The sequence below is a fragment of the Lingula anatina genome, chromosome 4 (genome assembly GCF_051362555.1).
Source record: "Lingula anatina isolate TDL-2025a chromosome 4, LinAna3.0, whole genome shotgun sequence".
Classification (NCBI taxonomy): Eukaryota; Metazoa; Brachiopoda; class Lingulata; order Lingulida; family Lingulidae; genus Lingula; species Lingula anatina.
Genome location: NC_141770.1, coordinates 14741622 through 14764380, shown reverse-complemented (window position 1 = coordinate 14764380; position 22759 = coordinate 14741622). Strand labels below are relative to the sequence as shown.

General features: G+C 37.5%; 1 protein-coding gene across 3 annotated transcripts in view; it reads right to left on the bottom strand.

Moving 5' to 3' along the window:
- Window positions 1–2877: 2877 nt before the first annotated feature.
- LOC106156364 (cleavage and polyadenylation specificity factor subunit 5-like) overlaps window positions 2878–22759 on the bottom strand; it is a 38747-nt gene continuing 18865 nt past the window's right edge. Inside the window, exons 3-5 of one of the 3 annotated variants that reach the window (XM_087010955.1) lie at window positions 16074–21209; window positions 14486–15810; window positions 2878–6278 (exon numbers count right to left, since the gene is read on the bottom strand). In XM_087010955.1, the coding sequence (XP_086867081.1) occupies window positions 5464–6278; window positions 14486–14684 (1014 nt within the window). In that variant the 5' untranslated portion in view covers window positions 14685–15810; window positions 16074–21209 and the 3' untranslated portion in view covers window positions 2878–5463. Of the gene's footprint in view, window positions 6279–14485; window positions 21210–22759 lie in introns of those variants that run through there. The other 2 variants (XM_087010954.1, XM_087010956.1) reach the window with 2 other exon arrangements.

The window sequence follows — 22759 nt, the reverse complement described above, 5'->3', positions numbered from 1 at the left end:
CTGCATTCAGCGATCAGACTTCGTGGCAATGGCGCACAGGTGTCAGTTTTATTACAAAAAAAAAACACATTTTCTTCGTCATTTAGATCGAACTGATTCGGTCCTTTTTAAGCCCAGAGGGTGTGCGGCCTTACACATGCGAGTTAGTTGTTCTATAAACATTACCAGGAGTCCCTGTAGGTTGTCATGTTTCCTCAAGTTCCCGTCAAAATCGATAGGCCAAATTTGCTCAGTATTGTAGCTCAAAGAGACTGTAATGTCACTAACATTTCCAAAGGTTCCGAGAACAAGTATTTGAAGAGATTGCATTAAAACTGGTAAACAATCGCGTATTACTTCACACATGTTGCTTCAATAGTAAGCTTTAATGGCGTGATGCGCTTTGAGGCGAGCGATAGAATTGCGCCAATGGTCTTAAAAAGGTCGATGATGGATCTATTATAAATGGGTTTCGAGAGTTGTAACTATTGATACTTTTATCTCGGGTGCGCAAGCTAAAAATGCTATGAGAACAAAGGAGTAAAAATAAGATTAACGCATTTTGTAAAAAAAATGCAACTAATAGACATACAATAACGTACCTTCATTGCATAATACATGTATTTCATTTCTCGTATGGACAGCATTGACGCATGTAGAGTGCAGTCTCGACCTTTCAAGATAAAGTTTCTTCAATATATTAACGTTTAATACTTTTTTTAATGGACATTGTAATAACAGAAAGTTTTTAAGATCCTGCATTGCACTACTACACGGTAGTTTATCTTAACGAAAACATTCCACTGAAACAACTGTTACACAAATTTAATTACGCCTTATTTGCCAATAAGTCGTTCTCGAAACGTGGTCCAGCTACACTTACAGTCCACTAAGGTGATCTATCGTTGAGCTGGCGACTTTCTGACTAATAGTGTCTGCTGATGACGTTAATTAACATGCGTCATTGCCCGTTTATTTTTGGCAATTCTGACGTGATTGCTGAGAGCGCAATTGTCAGCGAATTCCCAGTACCTCACAACATTGTCCAGCCATTAGATAGATAGAAAATTTTTTTCAAGAAGATCAGAGAGAACAAAAATATTTTAATGCACTAAATATGCAATCAAATAAACAAAAACTTATCGTTGAAAAGTTTTCATTTATGATATATCCACATAATTGATTTACCTGTTGACTGTTTCGTCCGTTAATTCTGACAGACTTGGTCACAACTGAATTACCTTTCAGGTGAAGGTGAACAGGTAATTGCCTCAGTCTTGATGATGACTTGTCAGTCCCTCTTGCCCCGCCCCCCAGGTGGAATATCATCATACACATGGGACAGTTTGTGTGCTCCTTCATCTCTTCATGGTGTATTTCTTTCTTCTTATCCAGATTGGTTCCAAAACTTTGCGTTTGCTGTAATTACTTTCACTGGCTAGCACTTTAGAATTGTTCCATTTTGGCACATGACTGTTTTCTGACATAGGATCTGTGTTGGCTGATTTGTGGAAAACTCCTGTACATAGAGCGTTTGGATCTGGTGTTAATTCCCGCACTTACATTTTTCTTTACTTCTTTCATGTGCTTCTCTAGTCTTGTTTCTAGTTTTCTCCCCGTCTCTCCAAAATATACTCTGGCACAGATCCCACACCCGATCTCATATACTTTTCCACACTTTTTGCTGTCCTCTATCTTGTCTTTTGTATGTACAAGAAAGTTTCTGATTTTTGCGTGTGGTTTCAATGACATTTTGATGTTTTTCTTTCTCATTGCATTCATGATTTTCTCTGAAATTGCTTTCACAATAGGATTGTGACTTGTCCTTTGAATTTTCCCACTTTTTTGTGGTTGTCCTTCATCTCTTCGTTGGTGAATTGTATACTATTCAATACTATTCATGTCTTGGTTCACTGCTGCTGTGGTATCCTTTGGTATTATCACCAGGATGTCATCCACATATCTGAGCCATAGGCATGGCTTGCACCAAAAGGGAGGTGTTTTGATAGTCGTTTGTTCCAAGTCCTCATGAAGATGTTAGCTAACAAAGGAGACACTAGGATGACCATTGCTGTACCAAATTTTTAGATAAAACAAACTCCAGCTTTTATAATGTCTACAATAGACAGTAGTGATCTCTGTTTCTTGTCCTCCAGTAGTCTCATTCTTGTGATGTTGAGGAGGGGGCAAAAGAGGGACTAACAAGTCATCATCAAGACTGAGGTAATTACTTGTTCACCTTCACCTGAACAGGTGATTCAGTTGTGACCAAGTCTGTCAGAGTGAACAGACGAAACAGTCAACAGTATTCTTTAATTAATTATTTAATTAATTGATTTATTTGCATTCCGGGTTATGCGCGATTCAAAACTGTAATGTTGGACAGATGGCAGGGTTTATCAGGAGATGAAAAATTAGACTGTTTTTGGCGACTCATTTGAATCTTTTTGAATTATCAAAAGTTTTTCTTGTCTCTAGATAAGTCCAACAAGAAAAGCTTTTAGAAGTAATTTTTAGTAAAAAAACGTGTGTTTACGCTTTGTCATTCTAAGTTCACTACAACTTAATCTAGATCAAAGTGTCTAAGTTCACTACAACTTAATCTAGATCAAAGTGTCTAAGTTCACTACAACTTAATCTAGTTCAAAGTGGACTAATTTTGGGATCTACCCATATGTTACCGAAGGGACGTGTTTTACAGGCCCGTTAGTTTCACTGAGTGCATTGATAGGATTGGATGGGAGATTGTGGTTGAAGTCATGCATCATTGTGTTTTAGGACGCATTCAGATTCACACATCGTACTAGCTGGGTCATTCCAACTGTGCGGGAGATTCTCACTAAAGAGCATTTATAAATGGTACACTGGCATCAACCAAAACGACGAAGAGAAAACCCATTTCTACAAATATTGCTTTATTTCATTTTACAATGCCGAGGCAGGAGGCAGCAGAGAAAGTTTAGAAAAACTACCTCTGTCAAAATAAAAATATGCATTATAAAACTGCGTTATAAACGTTATATAAACGTCTATTGGTTGTTGACGTTTGTAAAAACGGATAGTGACATAAAATACGTCTGTTATTCTACTCGTCATTCTGTCCAGGACGTAAGAAACACTAATAACGTTGATAAATTAAAACTTATAAAAAGAATAATGCATCGAACCAATATAAAAATCTCTGATTAAAAAGCGCATAACAACAATTATAACAACAACAAATGTAAAATGAGATTCGACAATAGATTAATCATTAACATACAGTTTGACTATACACGGTTTATACATCAATTCTCTGAAACTTCTTATCTGTCTCATGCAGCCATTAGCCAGGCGCGATGCGCCGGGCAATTAACAAATTATATCGCCAAAAAGGGCATTTGTTTATCATTTTTTGGAACGCTGCCAGAAAGAAATAATTGTTTTTTTCTCTTTTCGATTTGCCCTCTGCTTCTGAATCATTAGTGAAAGTGTCCGGTTACTCATTTCTTATACTATTACTCATCTGTCTATCTGTGAGCTCGCGATAACGTAGCGTTATGTGACTAGCGTCATTTGGAACATATTCAACACTTGAACGCCTTTCAAAGCCACAGCAATAGTAAAAACTAGGTATCTTCCGTCATGCACTAGTACCGTTTCGTGACATTGCCAGACACGTTATTGTTCTCAGGCTTCATATGAAAAGAAATCCGAGGGTTGCCCCGGTATTTTCAATTCATTGAATAAAATGGCACCTTAATAACGTGTATGCATCATTAGACATCGAGGAACTTGTTTTCAATAGTTGGATTTGATAGTCATTTACATCGCGTGTGAACATATGCCAAATTTTTGCCCACGCCAAACACCACAGATCAAAATTAACTATTCAAACCGAACCGTTTTTAAAAAACTACTATGAGAAAAATATAGGCCTAATTTACATTTTCGTTGTCTGGGAAACCTGCTGCTTTCTTTTCCCTTAAAACGGAAGGATTGGCACTCCTTAGTGGTTGAAAACCTAATACCAGGCTTTAAGAGATACTGGAAATTAAGTACAAGTCTACATTTGAATATAGAATCCATACACACCTATGGCTTGCATGTGCCGAGTCACAGCCACACTGATACCTCATAATACACATTACACATCACATACTAATTCAACTAACGACTTGTAAGCTATATCTAGACCCTATCGACACATATACCATTGACTCGTCTAATGTATAAAAGGTTATACATAGTGGACGCTCATACATGTAGTTGACGGAAGTATATTGCACTTTTGCCGATAAAATATATCAAATGGTTTATCATTCTCCTAGAACCTGTCTGGTATTTATCATCAAGTGCATCAGACCTTTCGGAATGTATTGGAAGCTCAGATTCACAACATATTACGACTGTGGCATAACTTTATGCTCTGCGTTCAGTATTGCACTATATCTGTACAAAGTTTTAAATAAATATTACTTTCACTTCAATTAACTTTCGTTGGATACAAATGTTCAAACTTCTTAAATCCGTAAACTGCCGAGAGAATCAAAGCACGTCAGTCCAGCCTTGATCTAAAGAAACCTGCCTGACCTTTAATGATACCAAATTGCTTTGGGCATGTTAGTGCCACCATAAGCATACCCGGTTGAAAAGTAAGAAGTATGTAATTATTACATTTCATCCGAAGAAACTTAATTGAAATATTGCAAAAACTTCCATCTCATAGGAATATGATGGGAAAAGTGTGCTTCAAAAATTGGAAACAAAAACGTTGTAAAAATCGCTGCTCATAACTTAAATATATGAATATATATATATATATATATATATAAATACAATTTTGAAAAACCGATTTTGTTTTCATCTTATGAAATATCAGTCATTCTTCGAAACAGCGCCAGCGTTTAACACTTGTTCATGTTCTCTTACATTACACGTATACCTTAAGAATACCGTTCGTGGAATTTTGATTCGCTAATGCCTTCCAATTTCCTTCTTAATTATACATTATGTGTCTCAACCACATGACACACTCATTTCAAGTTGTCAAGGTTCTAGCTGTGGAAAGAACCGTTTTGAATGAGAACTAATGTAAATTACAACTCACTTGAAGTAAGGAAAAAGGTTGTCTAAAAATGGCACATTGATGGGGGTAAATTTATTTAGAGTTGCGGGTATCAAGAGTTGTCGGTGATACCAAGAAGCCACTTTTATCTCACAAAAAATCCCAAGAACGGTCGTTTTACGTTAAAAATGAGTATTCTTTATCGTTCAGACAATCCAATTGTCTTGCAGCTTAGTCATTGCATGACATCATACTGATTGTTGGTCAAAATCTACTCTTTTGGAAGCCATATTTTATTCTGAAAGTTTCACTTCGTTTACTCATCTCTTTTTTTCTCTTCGGGAAGCTGTAAATAGTGATCAAAATACGTTTTCAGTCTCTTTTCAACGTTCTTACCGCCTCATCTTTAATGGGTGCGTCACCCACCACACAAACGTTTAATTCGATGATTCACTGTCGCTGGAATGACCATGAAATGGAATGGAACTTAAATCATCTTTGAAACAGGCAGATTCATAATGTTTGTTGAGATAGGACTTCAAGGCAAAAGTCTTGTTGCATCGTTCGCAGCTGTAATGTTTCATGGCGGAATGAGTTTGCATGTGCGCGCGAAGATTGGAACGATCCGCGAACGCTTTGCCGCAATGGGCACAGCCGTAGGGTTTCTCTCCCGTGTGGGAACGTTTGTGGCCCTGAAGCAACCAAGGCCGACTGAAGGATTTCCCGCAAACGTCACACTTGTGCTTCAAATCATGAGTCAAAATATGCATAGACAAGGCTGGCATAGACACGTAGACTTTGTCACAATGCGGACACTTTTTGGCAGACATGCTGTCGAGGCTGCGATGCGTCTGCTTATGCCGTGACAGATTTGACGATGTTGCGTAATGCTTACCGCATTCGTTACACGTGTAACGTTGTCGCCCGTTCCCCTCGGCGTTATAGCCCCGGCGGCGGCGCTTGGATCTTCCGTCGGTGATTAAAAACGCTTCGTATGTGTACCCAACTGTGCCAGATAAAGAGAGGTCAGAGGTCACACCGTCTTGTGCCGCTTCGTGACTGTCGTGATTCTCGTAGTCGGAGCCGGAGTGTGATGAAGCGGTGCTTCCGGATAGCGGGCTTGTTGGCTGAGTCGAATTGAGCGATCCGTCTCTGGTGCTTTCTTCTTCAGAGTCGCTCCGATCCAATGGCTCCTTCTTGGAACTGCAGCTAGTTATACCACTGGAACGCTGTGTAAGGTCGTGGAAATAACCTGGAAAGAATGCAGATAGATTAATAAGATATTAAGATACCCAGCTGTTAACAGAAGCCGTTTAATATGCATATCAAATGTATATGATACAAATACAAAGTGAGTTGAATCTCGAAAGACGTCTTGAAAGAATGTCAAAGACAAAATGAAAAGAAAAAACTGGCAAATCCAATGTGATATAAATGAAAAGCAAATTTTTAGGAAAAAAGAAAAGGGATAGACAAAAGACACGCAACTTTAATACAGACATGGAATCTTAGAACCAAACACAAATTTGAATGCAAAACGAGACCCTCTTGAAGTCTGTTTATTCGGTTCAGTGGTGCATTTCTTTCTTTCTTTATTTATTTATTAATTTATTTATTTTGGTGCTTTAACACTCTTTGTACCAATGGCAATATGCATAATACGGAACATAGCATCTATAGCTTCTATAGCTACAAATGTACCATGCCGTATATGTTATAGTCAAGACTAAATCTGGTACGTTTAAAAATACATCCGCCCTTAGCAACTGACCTTGGGGTATCATTTTGATAACCGCGTGCTTGTCAGACATAGCATTTGAAAAACGATTTTCTTTTGCAATAACTCAGATATAAGCCAACGCATAGCATGTTAAGAGCATATCAAAAACTTGTTACAGCGCAAGGATCCATGGATCATCCCATCTGATGGAAATTGCAAGATCTGTTTTATGGAGTAATTGCAAGAAATGTTGTCAACAGGGAATTGTTAGTGTCTGATACGCAGTCTTGATAAGCAACCCGTATCAAAATTTACTTTCACGTGCAGAGGATGTTGTTGTTGAAGGCAACTCTGGCTGTTAGCTGCAGCCATAGGGGATTAAAAGATCGAAAGACCTCGCCTAGATTCGATAGCAGATCTTTGGGTAACATTCAGGCAAATATTCTAATAAGCACAATCAATTGATAGTTCTTAAGGGGGGAGGTGACAAGTTTACTAACGGAACCAGCTACCTTATTGCCACATTTAAAAAACATAATTTAATGACACTGGTCTAAAATGATAACGTTATCTGGCGTCGTTGGACATTCCTTTGGTTTTACTCAAAAAGCAAAATAAACTTCAGGGATTTGACGTGTATCAGTACCACAGTTACTCGATACATCTGAAGAACTAATTTATCAAATTGTTAGACATATCATGTGGGACGTCTTGTCATGTGACGCAGGACGCCGCCGTGGCTCGCCAGAGGCCGTTTTATTGGAATGGTTCTAGAACTTTTTTGTGTATCTATCATTGACTATTCTAATGTTTAAAAATATTTTAAGGGAAATAAAACACGACAACTTGAAGGTTTGCAATTTTTAGACAATATTCTAAGTGACTCAGAGCATATGTTTGACAACAACCAATTGTCTTGCCTACCGTTCATATCAAAGCACATAATCCTTTTAAAGTCACACAATGTGCGTTTGAGTCACTCTTATAATGTAGATGGAAACTGGTGAATATCACTAGTAAACGGTTACAATCAGAACAAGTTTATGAATCATAGTTCAGTCATTTCTTATATATATAGGGTATACCTTTGCGATTTAGTGAAGTTCTTGAAAGATATTTTACTAGACGAATGTATAAAGCATGTTGTATGCCTTAAATTATCATGCTGAATTTAACCTTAACAGTTTTGAGTAAATCTGAATGCAAACGAAGTATCATTCACACTGTGGCTAACATGATGCTGATTTGAGGTTTCTTAGTAGTAAGGCTCTAGGACACTTGTTTTATAGTTAACCTGGTGTCGCATCTACGTGTATGACGCCAAACGCACACAGAGAGAAATTTGATTAAGCACTTGAACTCTATGTTTCAAAGGCAACCTAGAAACAGCATTGCCCATTCGATGCAATTTCGTATAAAACCTGTAATTTTATCGATTTCTTTCTAAGATGAATATCGTTTACATTGGAAACCCACCCTGTGCCTTTCCGGCGATTCGGACTGTCGTCTGCCAAAGTATTCTGAGACTTAATGCGTAGGCAGTAAGACTGTGCTAACAAACCATGCCTGATTGATATAACGCTTTGAGCAACAAGTCTAACGATTCTCTATTCTCTACGCTTAATCGATTCTCTTGCAAAGGTTACACGGTGCCTGCAACCCCGCGATATGCCTCCGCTTGAGTTCAACAGGTTGAATGAAAACGGTTGTCTGGTTAAGGGGAATGTTAGACACAGTAAATAAAGTATTACAAAAATGGAAATATATGTTTTCGATACGACCCTGTAAACATAGACAATAGCCATATCGGACTGTTAGTAAACTTTGGTACAAAGTGTTCAATGCAAATGCACATAATACTTGTTTTATACTCTTTCTTTTTTATGATTGCCTTGCTTATCTGCCTATGTGTTTATTTATTTATTTATTTATCATGCGTCTTCATATATACTTTGTTTACTTTCATTTATTAATTTTTTTCTGTTTGTAATAATTTCAGTTCATTGATATCGTAACGGCCACAGAAGTCCCAGTTTTGCGGTTGTGCAAACACCTGTTAGATGTGAAGCACAGCTAAATTACTGGCATCATAAATTCATATCTCTATTCAACTCGATCATTCTTCTCCAACGAACAATATCCGCATCATGCTCATTTTTTCGGGAAATACTAACTATGAGCTATAAGCCTAAGTATAATAAGCCTGATTTTATGAGACGTTGATTGGTGGACGAAATAAGACAATTATGTTGGCGTCTTGTTGGGTAAACCATGAGATTGCGAAAGTGTTATTGTAATCGAGTTATTGGTTATTTGATACTCAGGATTTGTATTCATCATCGCACTACAGACACCACAATGGCGGATACAATGCAAATTATTCTAAATGGCATCCCGCTGCGTGCTGTCTAAAAAGAATGCATTGTCAGAGGACGATACTACAATAAACCGTACATACTGATTAAAGTGCACTTCGTTTCAGTAAGAGCAATAATATTTGCCATGGGTTTCAAAACTATAAATTAGTTAAAGAGTTTTGAGTTGTGTTTTGATTTTTCACAATGTAACCCACATATACACATGTAGTTTTATCTGTGCTGTGCAAAGTGGGCATATAAAAGGTAATCCCTGATGAGAAATATATAAATGTTATACAAAACGTAAACCTTTTACGATAACCTCGTTTTAGGCGAAATATATGGTAAAGATAAGTCTTTCCGTACATAATTTAATCGTGCAAAGAAAATTTAATATTGGTCGGACTCAAAGACGAAATTTCAATCCAAAGATGTAAAGTTAATTGATGAAATTAAGGACAAAGTAATGAATATAACACCAACTTAATTCTAGGAAATATGACAACTTCTCGATTCTACATCTGCTACTTGTGAAATGGCATCAAATAAGTAGCAGCATGCACGCAAATAAACTTCAGTGTTTGTTCGCTGTAGCAGTCGTGTGGTAATGGATTGTCTAGACTAATTATAAAAACTTAAAAGTTGTGCGTGCTGTACAGCAATTGTTGCCTGAGCGACCTATTGCATTAATGACGCAGTGGAAACGCAAGCAATTATAACAACAATCCTCTTATGCTGCATTCACACTTTCCTGCTTGGAGCGGTGCATGTTCGATCTAAAATGCGAACGCACACACCGATCAGCAGTGGAAAATAACGACTGCGGAAACTCCATCCATTGATCACGTGAGAAAAGACGATCGTATTGAATCAAAGATATCTGAACAGCTGCCAATTTTCTGTGCAATAAGACATATATCGTTAGAGCGTAGGGATATGGCGCGCTTTTATGACGTGATGTCGAACTAGAATTTTGTAAAAATGCAAACTTCATCAAAAAATGACTATATTCTGTAAATATATGCATTTCTATTAAGTCCATTATATGCGTTTCTATTTAGTGAGCTGACGTCCGTCAAAGTCGTATGTAACAAGCAATAATTATAATACGCTACGGCTCACACACAAACAAAAACCGTTTTTCGAAGGAAGAATAATTACTTATTTAAAGTGTCTAAAACGTAAATCTCAAATCTTTATAGATTTTTAAATAGCATTTTTCACAGAGTTGTCGTATAGCGCTGTTTTGCGACGAGGACGCAGTGAAAAATTCATGGTGATTCAAACGGCCATTTTGGTTTCTCTTAATACGCTTTCATACCACATTTTATCTTAGGGTAGACAAGATCCAAAACTTAGTCATTATCAAAAACACAATTTTACTGACCAAGAACAACCTGTGGCCCTCTGATTTCTTTAGGTTTATATGTTTTTGGATATGTTCACATCAAGTTGATTCGGTCATACTTATGCAGGCTCAAATTACTCTACACGGTTTGAAATTTTTTAAAAAAATTAATTAAATCAACATATACTTTATTCATTTTATGTTCACATATCTACGTATTCATTTCCCTCCTGTTTGTGCAAATTGGTCATATTATTACGGTTTTGTCATTACCTAAACACCTAACACAGTAAAGGAAAGAATTAAAGCTCCGTTTGTAACAATATACTCTGCTGACTATTAGTTATTTTACCTAAATATACATGTACGATACCGTCTGAGAAATTATTCACAACTAAGAAGTCTACGAACTCGGGTTGCTAGTCGTCTTACATCTCAATACTTATTCATAAGTAAGACGTCTTCGAACACGGGTCATTTCTTTGGCTTGTGTGAATTGATCTTGAGGCATAATGAACAGGTAGGCAACACACCACGCAGCTTCTGAAAGCCGCATCAACAAGTGGTCGATCAATCAAATTAAGGTAGGCATAAGGATTCATTAATTTATTATTGCACATTGTTTTGCCTGGCACAAGGGTTTCAGGCTTTGTCTCATTCGCTGTCTCATGGCGCGTGCACTACTAAGGGACAGGTACGCACTGCAATTTGTCACAGCGGCACGTGTCTGCGTTGCGACAAGGACTCTTTGAGGACTTAGAAGTGTGCCACGTGAAATTATGACTAAGGCTAATGAATTTTAGTGTCCAATTATTGTGAAAAAAATATACTGAGATAAGGCTTCCCTGTGAGATTCTCATTCATATTATGCACACTTTTTTATTCTCTTATGCGTGTTCATTTGCTGCCTTGTACTGAAGCGAACTGAAATCTATTGTTATCGTTCGTTATCAACACAACGCAGCATATTGAAATAGATAAATTAAAAAAGTTGCTTCTTTCATTCACGAATCTGATAGCTCAGATTGCAAAATATCTCACACTGTTAAAATCATTTCTAGTTGGGGATCTATATTTTGGCCCAACAGCTTATTGTGTCGCCAGTCAACAGAGCATATCATTGTATCATTGATATGTCCTTTTACACTAGAACCCACCCACCTGTCCTACATCTCAGAGGGTACACCCACCCTGGGTCTTACTTTTACCCAGTTATGGGAATAGTGCTGGGAGCGTACAGTGATAAACAAGCACGCCTTTTAGGCTCTATTCCCATAGATTTAGATCGATCTACCGGGGAGTCTCACTAGATGACTTTCAGATTAAATGTCCATCCCGCCTACTACAAGCTGTAAGGAGGTAATTAACTTTCGTGTCCGCCCGGCTGACAGCTATTTAACGTGAACCCCCAGGGAGTTAGGTCGATCTAAAGTAGGTCGATCTAATCTATGGAAATGGGGTGTTAGAGTGCATTCAGAACAGATGGTCCGCGGACTAACTGATCCGCCGACTAAATATGGACAACCTGAAAAGCAAGCCTCCTTAATCCCCGCTTCCACACGCGCCATTAAACGGATTAAATCTCCGCTCAGAGTTTTAATTGGTAGTCTCTTGCAGCGACAGCGCGTGTGGAGGCGGGGAGACCAACGGGGAATTAGCAGCATAGCTGTTATGTGGATCGGCCATATTTAGTCCGCAGATCTGTTAGTCAGCAGATCAACTTTTTCTGAATGCGATCTTAGTTAGTGTTATATTCATTTGACTGACGCGGTTAACATTTCTGCACTACGTGCCATAAGCTATATTTGTCTCGGATAAACCCTCAGGGAAAACAATTAATTTCTAGGACCGTCAGCAGAGGCATTCGTCATATCAATTCACGCAGGGTTGCGGAACATAAAATATTTTTTTCATACCATAAAATATCTATAACCTTTAACAATTAAGTGAGTCATCCGGATCTTAAAACAAATCGTGATTATTTTTATCATAAAATTTTGATATAATATTCAAAGTTTTGGCGGTGTTTTCTCCTCTACCAGATTTTGCTTTACATTACCATGTTGCGTTTCTAATGTACTAAAAACGTACGAATTTTCAACATCATTAAAAGTTTGCAATAATTCCCAATATAAAGCACCGGCAAATCTTACCTACGGCTCAAAGGAAATAAACCATTTTAAACAACGAAATGTTAAAATGTTATCCAAAAACTAAACCTAAAAAATTATTTGCAAAACAGGGCGCTACCCATTGTTTTAGATGGATTTTTTCAAAACTCCTTTACAGATTCGCTCCAAATAGAATTAATTGAGTGGATGTAATGTGTATAAGCCCTGCCTACACAACCATTAGACAGGAGGAGATTAGCGACTTACTATTGACCTACTTGCGTTAGGAGTTTTAGCCTAATGTACAAACAAAATCAATGCCTAATTTTTTATATTCTCCTGTAGCGAGCCAACGCAGAATGTGATTTCCGACTTCGCTGGAAAAGGATGGGTTGCTTCTAAACAAATGCTTTAGATACGTCAACGAGGATTCAGACAAAAAAATCTTGCATCTATTATCAAACGTGTCATTTACCCCTAAGTAGGCTTGCGGGCGATTTAGAAGCCAGACAATAAGGATTTAGGGTGCTTTTGCCATATGAATGTCACATCAGCAAAGTCGGCGATAAAAAATTTAGATCTTTTTTATATCCATTATTTCTGTATTAGATAAAAAATGCAACTGCAGACAAAATGGTTTCTACATATTGTAGGAGCACGTGTTCGTAGCAATAGGCTACTGAAAGGTAATCGTGCATTATAAAAAGTAACTACTTCCGTCAATTTTTACATACAACGTACACAATTATATTAATGTAATATTTTGTCATTGATACGAGACAGTCAGCTGTTTAATAGAAAAGGTCTTTGAAATGTCGCTATATAATATAACTAATGTAACTTCAAATTACTCAAAATGTGTCAAATAAAGCTAATTTATTTCATTTGACGTTTGTCACTAATCAAGTGCAACTAATTCATATCGACTGACAGTACATCAGCACATGAAGTATCCACGTCATATTTCACTTAATCTTATTTCATAGTGGATGGCGGACCACATTTGGCGAGCAGATGGATTGGGGGGCTTTAGAAATATTCGATCAATTGTCTAAGCTTCCTTAAACGCGTTTGCATAAATCGACCCAAAACAGCAATCACCCACCTGTTACTTTCGCAGTGAACTGTTTACTGGCTGAATGAATGGCAAACATTCTTATCGCGCGTTTAGTAATTAATGCACTGGGCAGTTTTATAATCATCTTTCTGGAAACTTAGAAACCGAATTATCTGTGGAAAGTCATAAAAGTGAATGCAAAACCACTTTATTTCCAATTTTAACACATTTTCACCGTCGATCTGCTTTCTTTCCATGTGTAAATCAACTGTTTGTTATAATCTATGTTGTTTCTTCTCTTTTTGAGAACTTAGATATTGACAGATCCATTGTTTTAGATGGATTTTTGGTCACTGGATATAAAGAATGGATTTATGGGGATGTTTGGCAACCTATACATGTGCTCTGGATGCTATTATCATCTCCCAGGCGATTTAAAACAAAATATTCATTAGACATTTCTACGCATAAGAACTTACTACATGCATACTTACTGAAATCTCTATAAAGTAAGTTAAGAGTGGAATGCATTGACGATTGGTTATGTGACTAACAGAAATATATATATTGTTCATTTTAAAATAACCCTAATTATCTCAGCAATTAAGGCTTTTGACAACATTTTACTAAAATGAAAATTTGAGATGCGTCTTTCAACAAACGCCTTTTACTTGGCCTTTGAAGACCATTATGTATGCAATCTGCACATTAACTTGGAAATGCTACAAAGTTAAGTACGCCGGGTATTTGATAACAGAACTGCCTAACATAGATACTGCAGTGTACGGCGCCGCCATAATACAAGAAACTGAAATAGAGATGGTTCTGAAAGATAGACTAAGAGCAATGTTAACGTAATTCCTTACCGTTCGTCACTCGGACCGTCAGAGGCTGATGGGCAAATGGAGTGTATGGCGTCAATATCGGCGTGATGGCCGCATCAATGGAGTAAGCCGGCATCGGACTGTCCGCTCCTCTGGCTTCGTGGACGCCCAGGTAGGCAGGACGGCAGATGTCGTATTCCGTAAACTTGGAGTGTTTCTTCACCAGAAATGACCGCGGCATTTTAATGGCACTTGTTGGATGGTAATGTCGATGATGATGTTGCTCGGTAGAATATACGTGTATATGTGTTTGAGAAATGGAAGGCACTGCTGATTTTAAACGGAGGCGAAGATGTTGGTATACTGTACCATTTGGTTCAGCGTTGGTAATGCCACTGTCCTCCTTCCAAAACGTTCCCTTGAAATCGTGGAATCCTGGTGACTCTTAATCCCTAGAGTTGCTCCCAGGCTCCAGAAAACATGCACACTTGATCTTTATATGCGGTATCCACGCACTTGTATGATACAGCACCGGCCAGCGTTCATTTAAATATTAATCAGTTTTCTTCTCGGTAATGAAACCACGGCAAGACTCCAGGGAGGAACAGTGCGTCACGCAGTGCAAACAATCCGCAAAGTGATGAATAGCGTCTCCGGCTAAACGCTGACTCACAGAATTAGCAGCACCTTTTTTAAAATAACCTGTTTACTAAGTCTCATTCTAGGAGTCACGTTATTCAAGGAAAAAAATCTATGAAGCGTGCGTCTTGCCTTTCCAGTTCAACGCATGCGTACAAGCCAAGTGAATTTGATCGTCTGCCAAAGCCCAAAGCTAACCATAGAAATGCGGAGCTGCGACGTGTTTGGCTCTATTTATAATCTTATCGGATCAAATGCAGTCAGATGGCACCAATAAATGGATTATCCACAATTTCTATCTCATACAATGTCTTATGCCCTTGGAGGATTTCAGTGGAAAATGGGATTCAACAAGCTCGCGCAGAAATCCAATCAATGGATGATTTGCCACTAATTGTGCAGCACCCCGGGGTTCTCTCGGTGACCAACTGTTGTCTTTTTGTCCCAGGCTTTGTCTTTGTTGCGTTAATCACTGCGTCTGTCCCCCCAGGGACTCTGAAGTTTGCCTTAAGTATCCGTGCCTGATGTTCAGAGCCCAGTTGCTAGTATGTTTGGTATGGGATGAAGTAGCTTTTGTAGACGGCGTCGGCAAAGGCGTTGTATTAATCGTAGTACTATGGGACGTCTTGCGTTGTAAAAGAACTATGGGAGCTGATTTTTCTGTCAGTATTCACGTCAATAACCATGCATCAGGTCAAATCTTTCGGGAGAGAACAGTTAGTACGGACCTATCATTCACAAGTACAGTACTAGATTACTTATAGCTTAAATTGACCAGTCTATGAAAAAAATTCCTAACTTAAGATCCTAAGGAGGCAATCCTTTTTTTTCTAGCAATTTTGTCTCATATTATGAAACATAATAATGGCATCTGAGAATTAAGTTTTTTAAAGCAGTTCAGTTAGCACCGATCATGCAGTGAAAAAAAATCAAATCCGAAAGCGTAAGACTGATATATTTCTGAACTGTACAAAAACTAAGCGCCCCTTACACTGCACAGCGCTAATATCATTTGCCGTTGTCCTGTCAGTGCTACCTGGTCCACCTCTCACTCCCGCCTGCCCCAACCAAATGCCGCTAGGACAAAGAGTGCTCGATACTAATACTCCCTAATATTTCAACAACAATAGACCAATGGCTCATAACCATAAGGATGCAGAAGTGGCGCGTGGCCCATTCAAGCGTATAGCTTACCACTCTTTAAGGTCGTATCGATTTGCAAGTGATGTTATGTTATCCAGAGAAAGGGCCCATTATTGTAGGCGTGGCTTACTAACAGCCAGACAGGGGTTTGCCATGTTTGCAACTTTAAGTGTGTTTTCTGCAATTTTAACACTCGTTTTTTTTTTTTTTTTTTTTTTTTTTTTTTTTTTTTTTTTTTTTTTTTTTTGCTCACTTATATACGACAGTGCACGATTATTATATTGTGATAGTTTGTTACATATTGTGATGAGCTTCGAATTTACGTATTTCCTCGTGTAAAGTTGTAGAAATAAATAGATTGAAAATTCACACAAAGAGGCCATTTGTAAAACGTAATCGAGGAACTTAGAAAAACAAAGGCCCTTGTCGAGCCTAAAATATTACAAGATAGAGAATTGTTTAGTATTTGAAATTACGACTCGGCAAACACTGAATTTATGAAACAGAAACGCCTTCCAACCAATCAATTCGAAACTCAATCTGGGGAGAGTGGTCACAACAAAGAACAAAGATATGATCGCAGAGGGTTGGTAGACAAAAGACGAAAACGCCGTTTCCCTTTTAAATGCGACAATTAATGCATTTTGTTGGTTAATGGGGTTGTTATTAAAACACACGCGTAAGGCAATACGAGATAATGCTGTACATAACACACGCCAGTAAACAGACCGATATAATTGAATCCGTCGTCTTTGTCCGTCGTATCACACTGGTCAGTTGACAGCTAGCACGCGCGACACGTGTCGCGTATTGTGCTACTGACCATCAATAAATTTGCAAACAAAAGAAAATATTTACCTTTACTCGCCCTTTCGCATATTTATGTACACTTGCAGAGATTATAAAAACATTAAAATCAACGGGAATAACGCGTTTGTGTGTACTTTGCACATAAGTTGGGAGAACGGGCGGGCCATTATTTTACAGGTGTGGGAAAGTATTAGAGGTAAATTGAGTAGCGGGTATTAAATAAATAAGATTATTTAGTTAAAAAATGCATCACTGAGTCGATTTTTACTCTCTTCGATTTATTTTTATGGGTGTGAAAAGAAGTCAAGACCGAGCTGAAGGAGATAAGCATTATGCAAGATTGTTCGACATTAACATGAGTTGGGTCATATCAGATTTTTTCTTTGTTTTTAGTTACACAATTTGGTGTTCTAAATCCCTGTACAGAAAAACATTTAAATCGCAGATTGATAAGCATTTCAGTGATCTTCAAGGAGTTTTAGTTTCAAATCACTCATAAAAAAAGAAAAATGACATTTTATTCTATTTTTAAAATAGATAAATATGGAAAATATTCCTTTTACTGCACAGTAAAAACAAAATACGTTTTAAACCGATATTAAAAGATATGCAAATAATAATTGGAAACAGTGAATCTCGGTTTCTAGATGACCTACTTAAAATTTCACGAATCTCCACGAAATTAAATTTTAAAAAATTCAAATTGACTTAGAATCCATAATATAATGCCTCAAAAAAAAAAAAAAAAAAAGTATTCACACGCAACGAAATTCAAATTACAACAATCCCGCCACGCGCGCGTGCCAGGTTATGAAAAAAGCAATTAAAACTGAAGCGCGCTGTCTGCTAATAATAGTCCAGTCACTCATTCTTCTTTATTGTCAATTCTCTATTTCGCGGCCAGGTAACCTATCCCGTTCTCACCTGTTGTTCCATTCAGTCCCCAGCTTTACTTTCCCAAATCATTCAGCAATAAATCTCCAGCCGTAAAATAACAACGTTCACAATGCACGGAATGCCAACGAAACGGAGAACAGCGCCAACCGGGGGCTTCGTCGCCCGGTTACCGAAAGAAACGCAACATGTGTGTAGAGGGGTACTTGAAAGAAATATCACAAACTAAATCGTCTGCAAACACTCGTTATTTTCGAGTGCGATGAAAATTTAATGAAATGAAAAGATTTTGCTATTAATGGATCGATGATTTAATAAAAAACAATAAACTGCGCGGTCACATAGGCGTGGAGAACAAAGAGACGACAGCTGGCACGCGCGCACGGAATATTATCCCCCCGTTGTAAATACACACAAGAAAATTAAAGGGTATTCAATATTGACCCTCCTCCCCAAGCAGGTAGAAGCACAATTCTCCCTAGCACTAAAAGAGGGGCGCTGTGAGTTATTGTAGTAGATGAAAACCGATGGTCCAGAGAAGTTCAACATCTGCTGGTTTAAGAAGAAGCTTAATTCAGACAAGTCGCGCGAGGAGACAACAAAGTGAGAATGACATTCGCTGAACTTGTAACATAAACGAAGCTGGTTTATTAAGAAAAGAAAACGTTGAGATCTCGTCGGTCGTAAAAGCGCGCGTGGTGTTAACGAAACTTTCTGACCATTACTGTGAAAAAAGTCTCATAGTAGATTTTGTAAAGATTGCTGTGAGAATACATAGTTCGCCTGTCATTTAGTACATCACAGCCACTAATAGTAGATAATGTGGTGAAATAGTTTGTCATTCACGTGTAAAGATAACATGCGTTATTACATGTGTAACTTAGCACTGTATAGACATATACATATAGATATAGGAATGAACCCTCTACCAGGGCGACAGATTAATTTTCCACAAGATATTCACAGATAGGTCTTTAGATAAAAAGACAGTCATTTCATTCTCTGCCTTTTTCAATATTTCCCTATAATATCTGTCATCCTGGTAGAGGGTAAAATAAATGTATATTCTTATATATTGTGTAAATACTGTAGTCTAGTGAGCCTGCAAATGTATCCTCATACCATTTATAGCTCAATAAAATTATTATTATTATTATTATTTCTTTGGAGTCTTATCATTTATTGTTACAAAGTTCCTCAAGCGCTGACTTTGACAAACTTAGGGTTTACTCGAACATTTTAAAATGAAAATTTGTTTATCTTATTCTGTCCCAAGAACTATCGCATCATCTAATTACACGAATTTACGAGCACCTGCCTCTGAAAATACAAATAATTTAAACTTTTAATTGCATTTAACCTAATATATGCGCCGACGGAGATGAAGTAATTTCCCTTCCACCAAAATATCAGTGATCGTCTGCACACTCATTTCCCGCAACGCCGCACGATTTTCATGTCGTCTGCAACATTTCATTTCCCGCCATTCACGCTGCATCGTTTGCAAGATTTTATCAATAAATTTTAATGCAAAAGCACTGTTAAGCCTCGAGATTCCCTTTGTCAGCGGACGTTTCCTGCGATTATAAATACGCAGCGCAACTGAAAATTAGACCTGCCAGTTAATAACCTTTGTTCCCTGAAAGTAGATTTTTTTTTATCCTAATGTAGTCAATATTCTCACCATGTCAGCATCTTATTTCTGGTAATTTACTCTTGCTACACTTACAATATTTGTACACTAAATGCAATCCATTCATTGTTTTTGCACCGTGATTGGAATTTCTATCATTACCATCCTAACCCAAACACTGAGCCCAAATTAATTTTGCTGTCTTTCCGCACGACGAGCAACTTGTTGAGGCGGCAAATCCGAGCGCCCTTTTTTAAAAGACGGTCTTGACGTCTTAGCTGCTATTTTCTCCCAACAACAAAGGGTTCTAAAAGTAGACCGTTTTTTTCTTCGGAGTGGCTTGCATTCAAAAGGATTCGCGTAATGATAATTACTCGGTGGGTAAAAAAGCGGTGAACTATAAAAGAACTCGTTTATTTCCTCAGAGATGAAACCAGTATGTGTAGTACGTGTAATCAGGCAAACGTTTATCCTGATGTCTGTCAACATTCTTGAATTAGAGTAATGCCTTGTTTATTACCAGCTACAATCTTAACCTGCAAGTCCTTTTCTGTCTCTTATAAATTGTTTCTTTTGTAATAAAGCGAACTCACTTCTACTTGATACAACGTTTTTGTTAAAAAAAACTACAACTGTCAATATTCGATACAGATAAAGAATTATTCGTACTTGTACCTTTTTCTTTGTTGTTTCACCTAAAAACGATTTCTCGACTTCGATCCCACTACATGACTGAACTAACGAGGCGATCTAAGGCCACCGGTTAACCGGTATATATACTCTGGCAATCAATCTTGGAGGCATTTCAATGTTTATTCTGCTTATCTGACGTGCTACTACTACAACCTCATTACGCACTGCGGCTACTTGTAGGAATCGTACTCTGTGAACCTGCAATTAAATCAAAGAAAGCGAGCCGTTTAAAAAGCTCCTCTTTCTCTTCATAATTTACCCGTGGGAGTACACAAACCAAACTAATCGTATATATCTTGTTGTATAAACTCGCCATCAAAACTGAAGGGAAATGCAGCAACAAGACCCATTTTATTCAAAATTCGTATCTTTTTTTCCTCCTAAAATGGCCATGAAAGTACGCAGAGCAACTAACTATGCTATTCGCAATTCTTAAACCCAGCATCAAATTAAAAGAATACTGCATTTTTAGACTTTTCGCAATTAACTGTCGTCATCAAACGCCAGTCGACTGGTGATGAATTATCTCTGTTGTCTTTTGAAGTCCTACGCGTATGAGGTGATGTCGAAAAAAAAGGCAAATTACGTCAATCACCATTCCAATACATTCCTTCTTTTCAACAACAAGTAATGACGGGGATCCGTTCTATATCATCGAGTCTTACACCACAACAGTAATATACTTGTGTAAATCGGACTCAATACAAATACGTCCACATATTCTGGGCTCCTCCAATCCGTTTTGCACAGTTTTGCTACAATAATTAGCATTGCCTTTCATTTAGAAACATGCCAGTTGCCGTAACATTTTCACGTGGTCCCTTCCAATATCACCTTCACTTTCGTTTTTCCACTGAAATTAGGCGCTCTAATGTTCAATGTTTCTCTTTTGATCCCTGGAGTAAAAGTTTCTGTGTCAACCACTCTGTAGTCTAGTTGTAGATGAAGTTGAACCTGAAGGAGAATAATTTTGAAAAACGTGACTGTGGTTGACACCAAGTGTATTCTATTAGGGCTCATTCCCATTGCAACTATCGGTCTACATAGAACGATCTAACTCGGTGGGGACTCTTGCTGAATGCAATCAGTTTGACAGATTAACACGCCTCCTCCTTTCGCTGAGTAGAATACAGAAAAGCTTGGTGATTAGTCATTAAGTACTTTGGTAACAATAGGAAGGGCGTCAATCTGTTTAACTGAATTGTATCTAGCACAAGCCCCAGTGAAGTTGGATTGATCCTCATAGATGGACAGTTTCAAAGGGAATGTGTCCTGAGACTAAAGAATGAGCCTTTACACTAAATAAATTTGAACAGGATCAGCATTTTGTTAAATACAAACTATCTTTCTTTTTGTCTCTATCAGTTTTTGGTCTTAAGTTGTTTTGTGGAACCGTTCTCTGGAGAAAAGACCTCATGTAAAATGCAAATACCAGTGACAGGTTTCACAAAATAATCTAAGACCAAACACTGATCTTAATTTAACAGCACTTTTGGTTTATATCAGTTCAGGATAACTTTGAAATCAGAGACCTTTAAAATAGCATACAAAAAAAAAATGTTTAGGCGATAAAATTATTTTGTAACAGAGGCCTTACTTTCACTCACAAAATACAGTCACTGTGCTATATTCTATTTCTCTGGGGGGCATCTTTTTAGTCTAGTTTATTCTGGTGGTTAACATGCTACAAAGCCAGCAGGTGTGCCCTTATATGGACAATGGACAGAAAAATCACAAGGAACACTTTTATGGGAATCAATTTGCTGAGGCTTCAAATTTAAAAAAAAAAACAAGGCAGCAAAGCTGTCAAATGTACAGACAAAAAACAGGAAATAACTATGCACAAAATAGGCTACTGTCAATTCTGATGCAAAAGTACATTATGTTAAACTGCAAATTCAACATCAAATTTTAATTATGCTCAAGCAGCACCCAAAATTGTGTTTTCTTCTATTCTGATGCAATATTACATAATGGTTAACAGCATAATGACCGTCAATTTTTAATAATAAAATATACATGGATTTTCAGAAAATGTGACTAGCATGGGTCTTCAAGCCCGTGGAACTTCAAAGTTACACCTTGAAAATGCCAATATGTGAAAAATTAAATTTTCACAAAAAAACTGTTTAACTGGCAGTAAGAATTACCAAACAGACTGCATTGCCTACTGAAGCTGTATTTTAGTCCCATGTTTCTTTCCTGTAAGTTTGAGAACAGTAAGTGACATGGTTTTTCTTAAATGGTCATCATTGGGGCAGTGCCCAAAATAGTTTTTTTTTTTCAAATTTTGATGCAATATTACATAATGTTTAACAGCATAATGATGAGTATTATGGATATTCAGAAAATGTTACTAGCAAAGGTCTTCAGGCCCATGGAACTTCAAAGTCACAACTTGAAAATGCCAAAATGTAAACAAGACAACACTGTTCTGAATTTTTTTTTTCCATTTTTAACAATTTTTAACATAAAACAAAATTAACAGTTTACTGCCGTTTTTA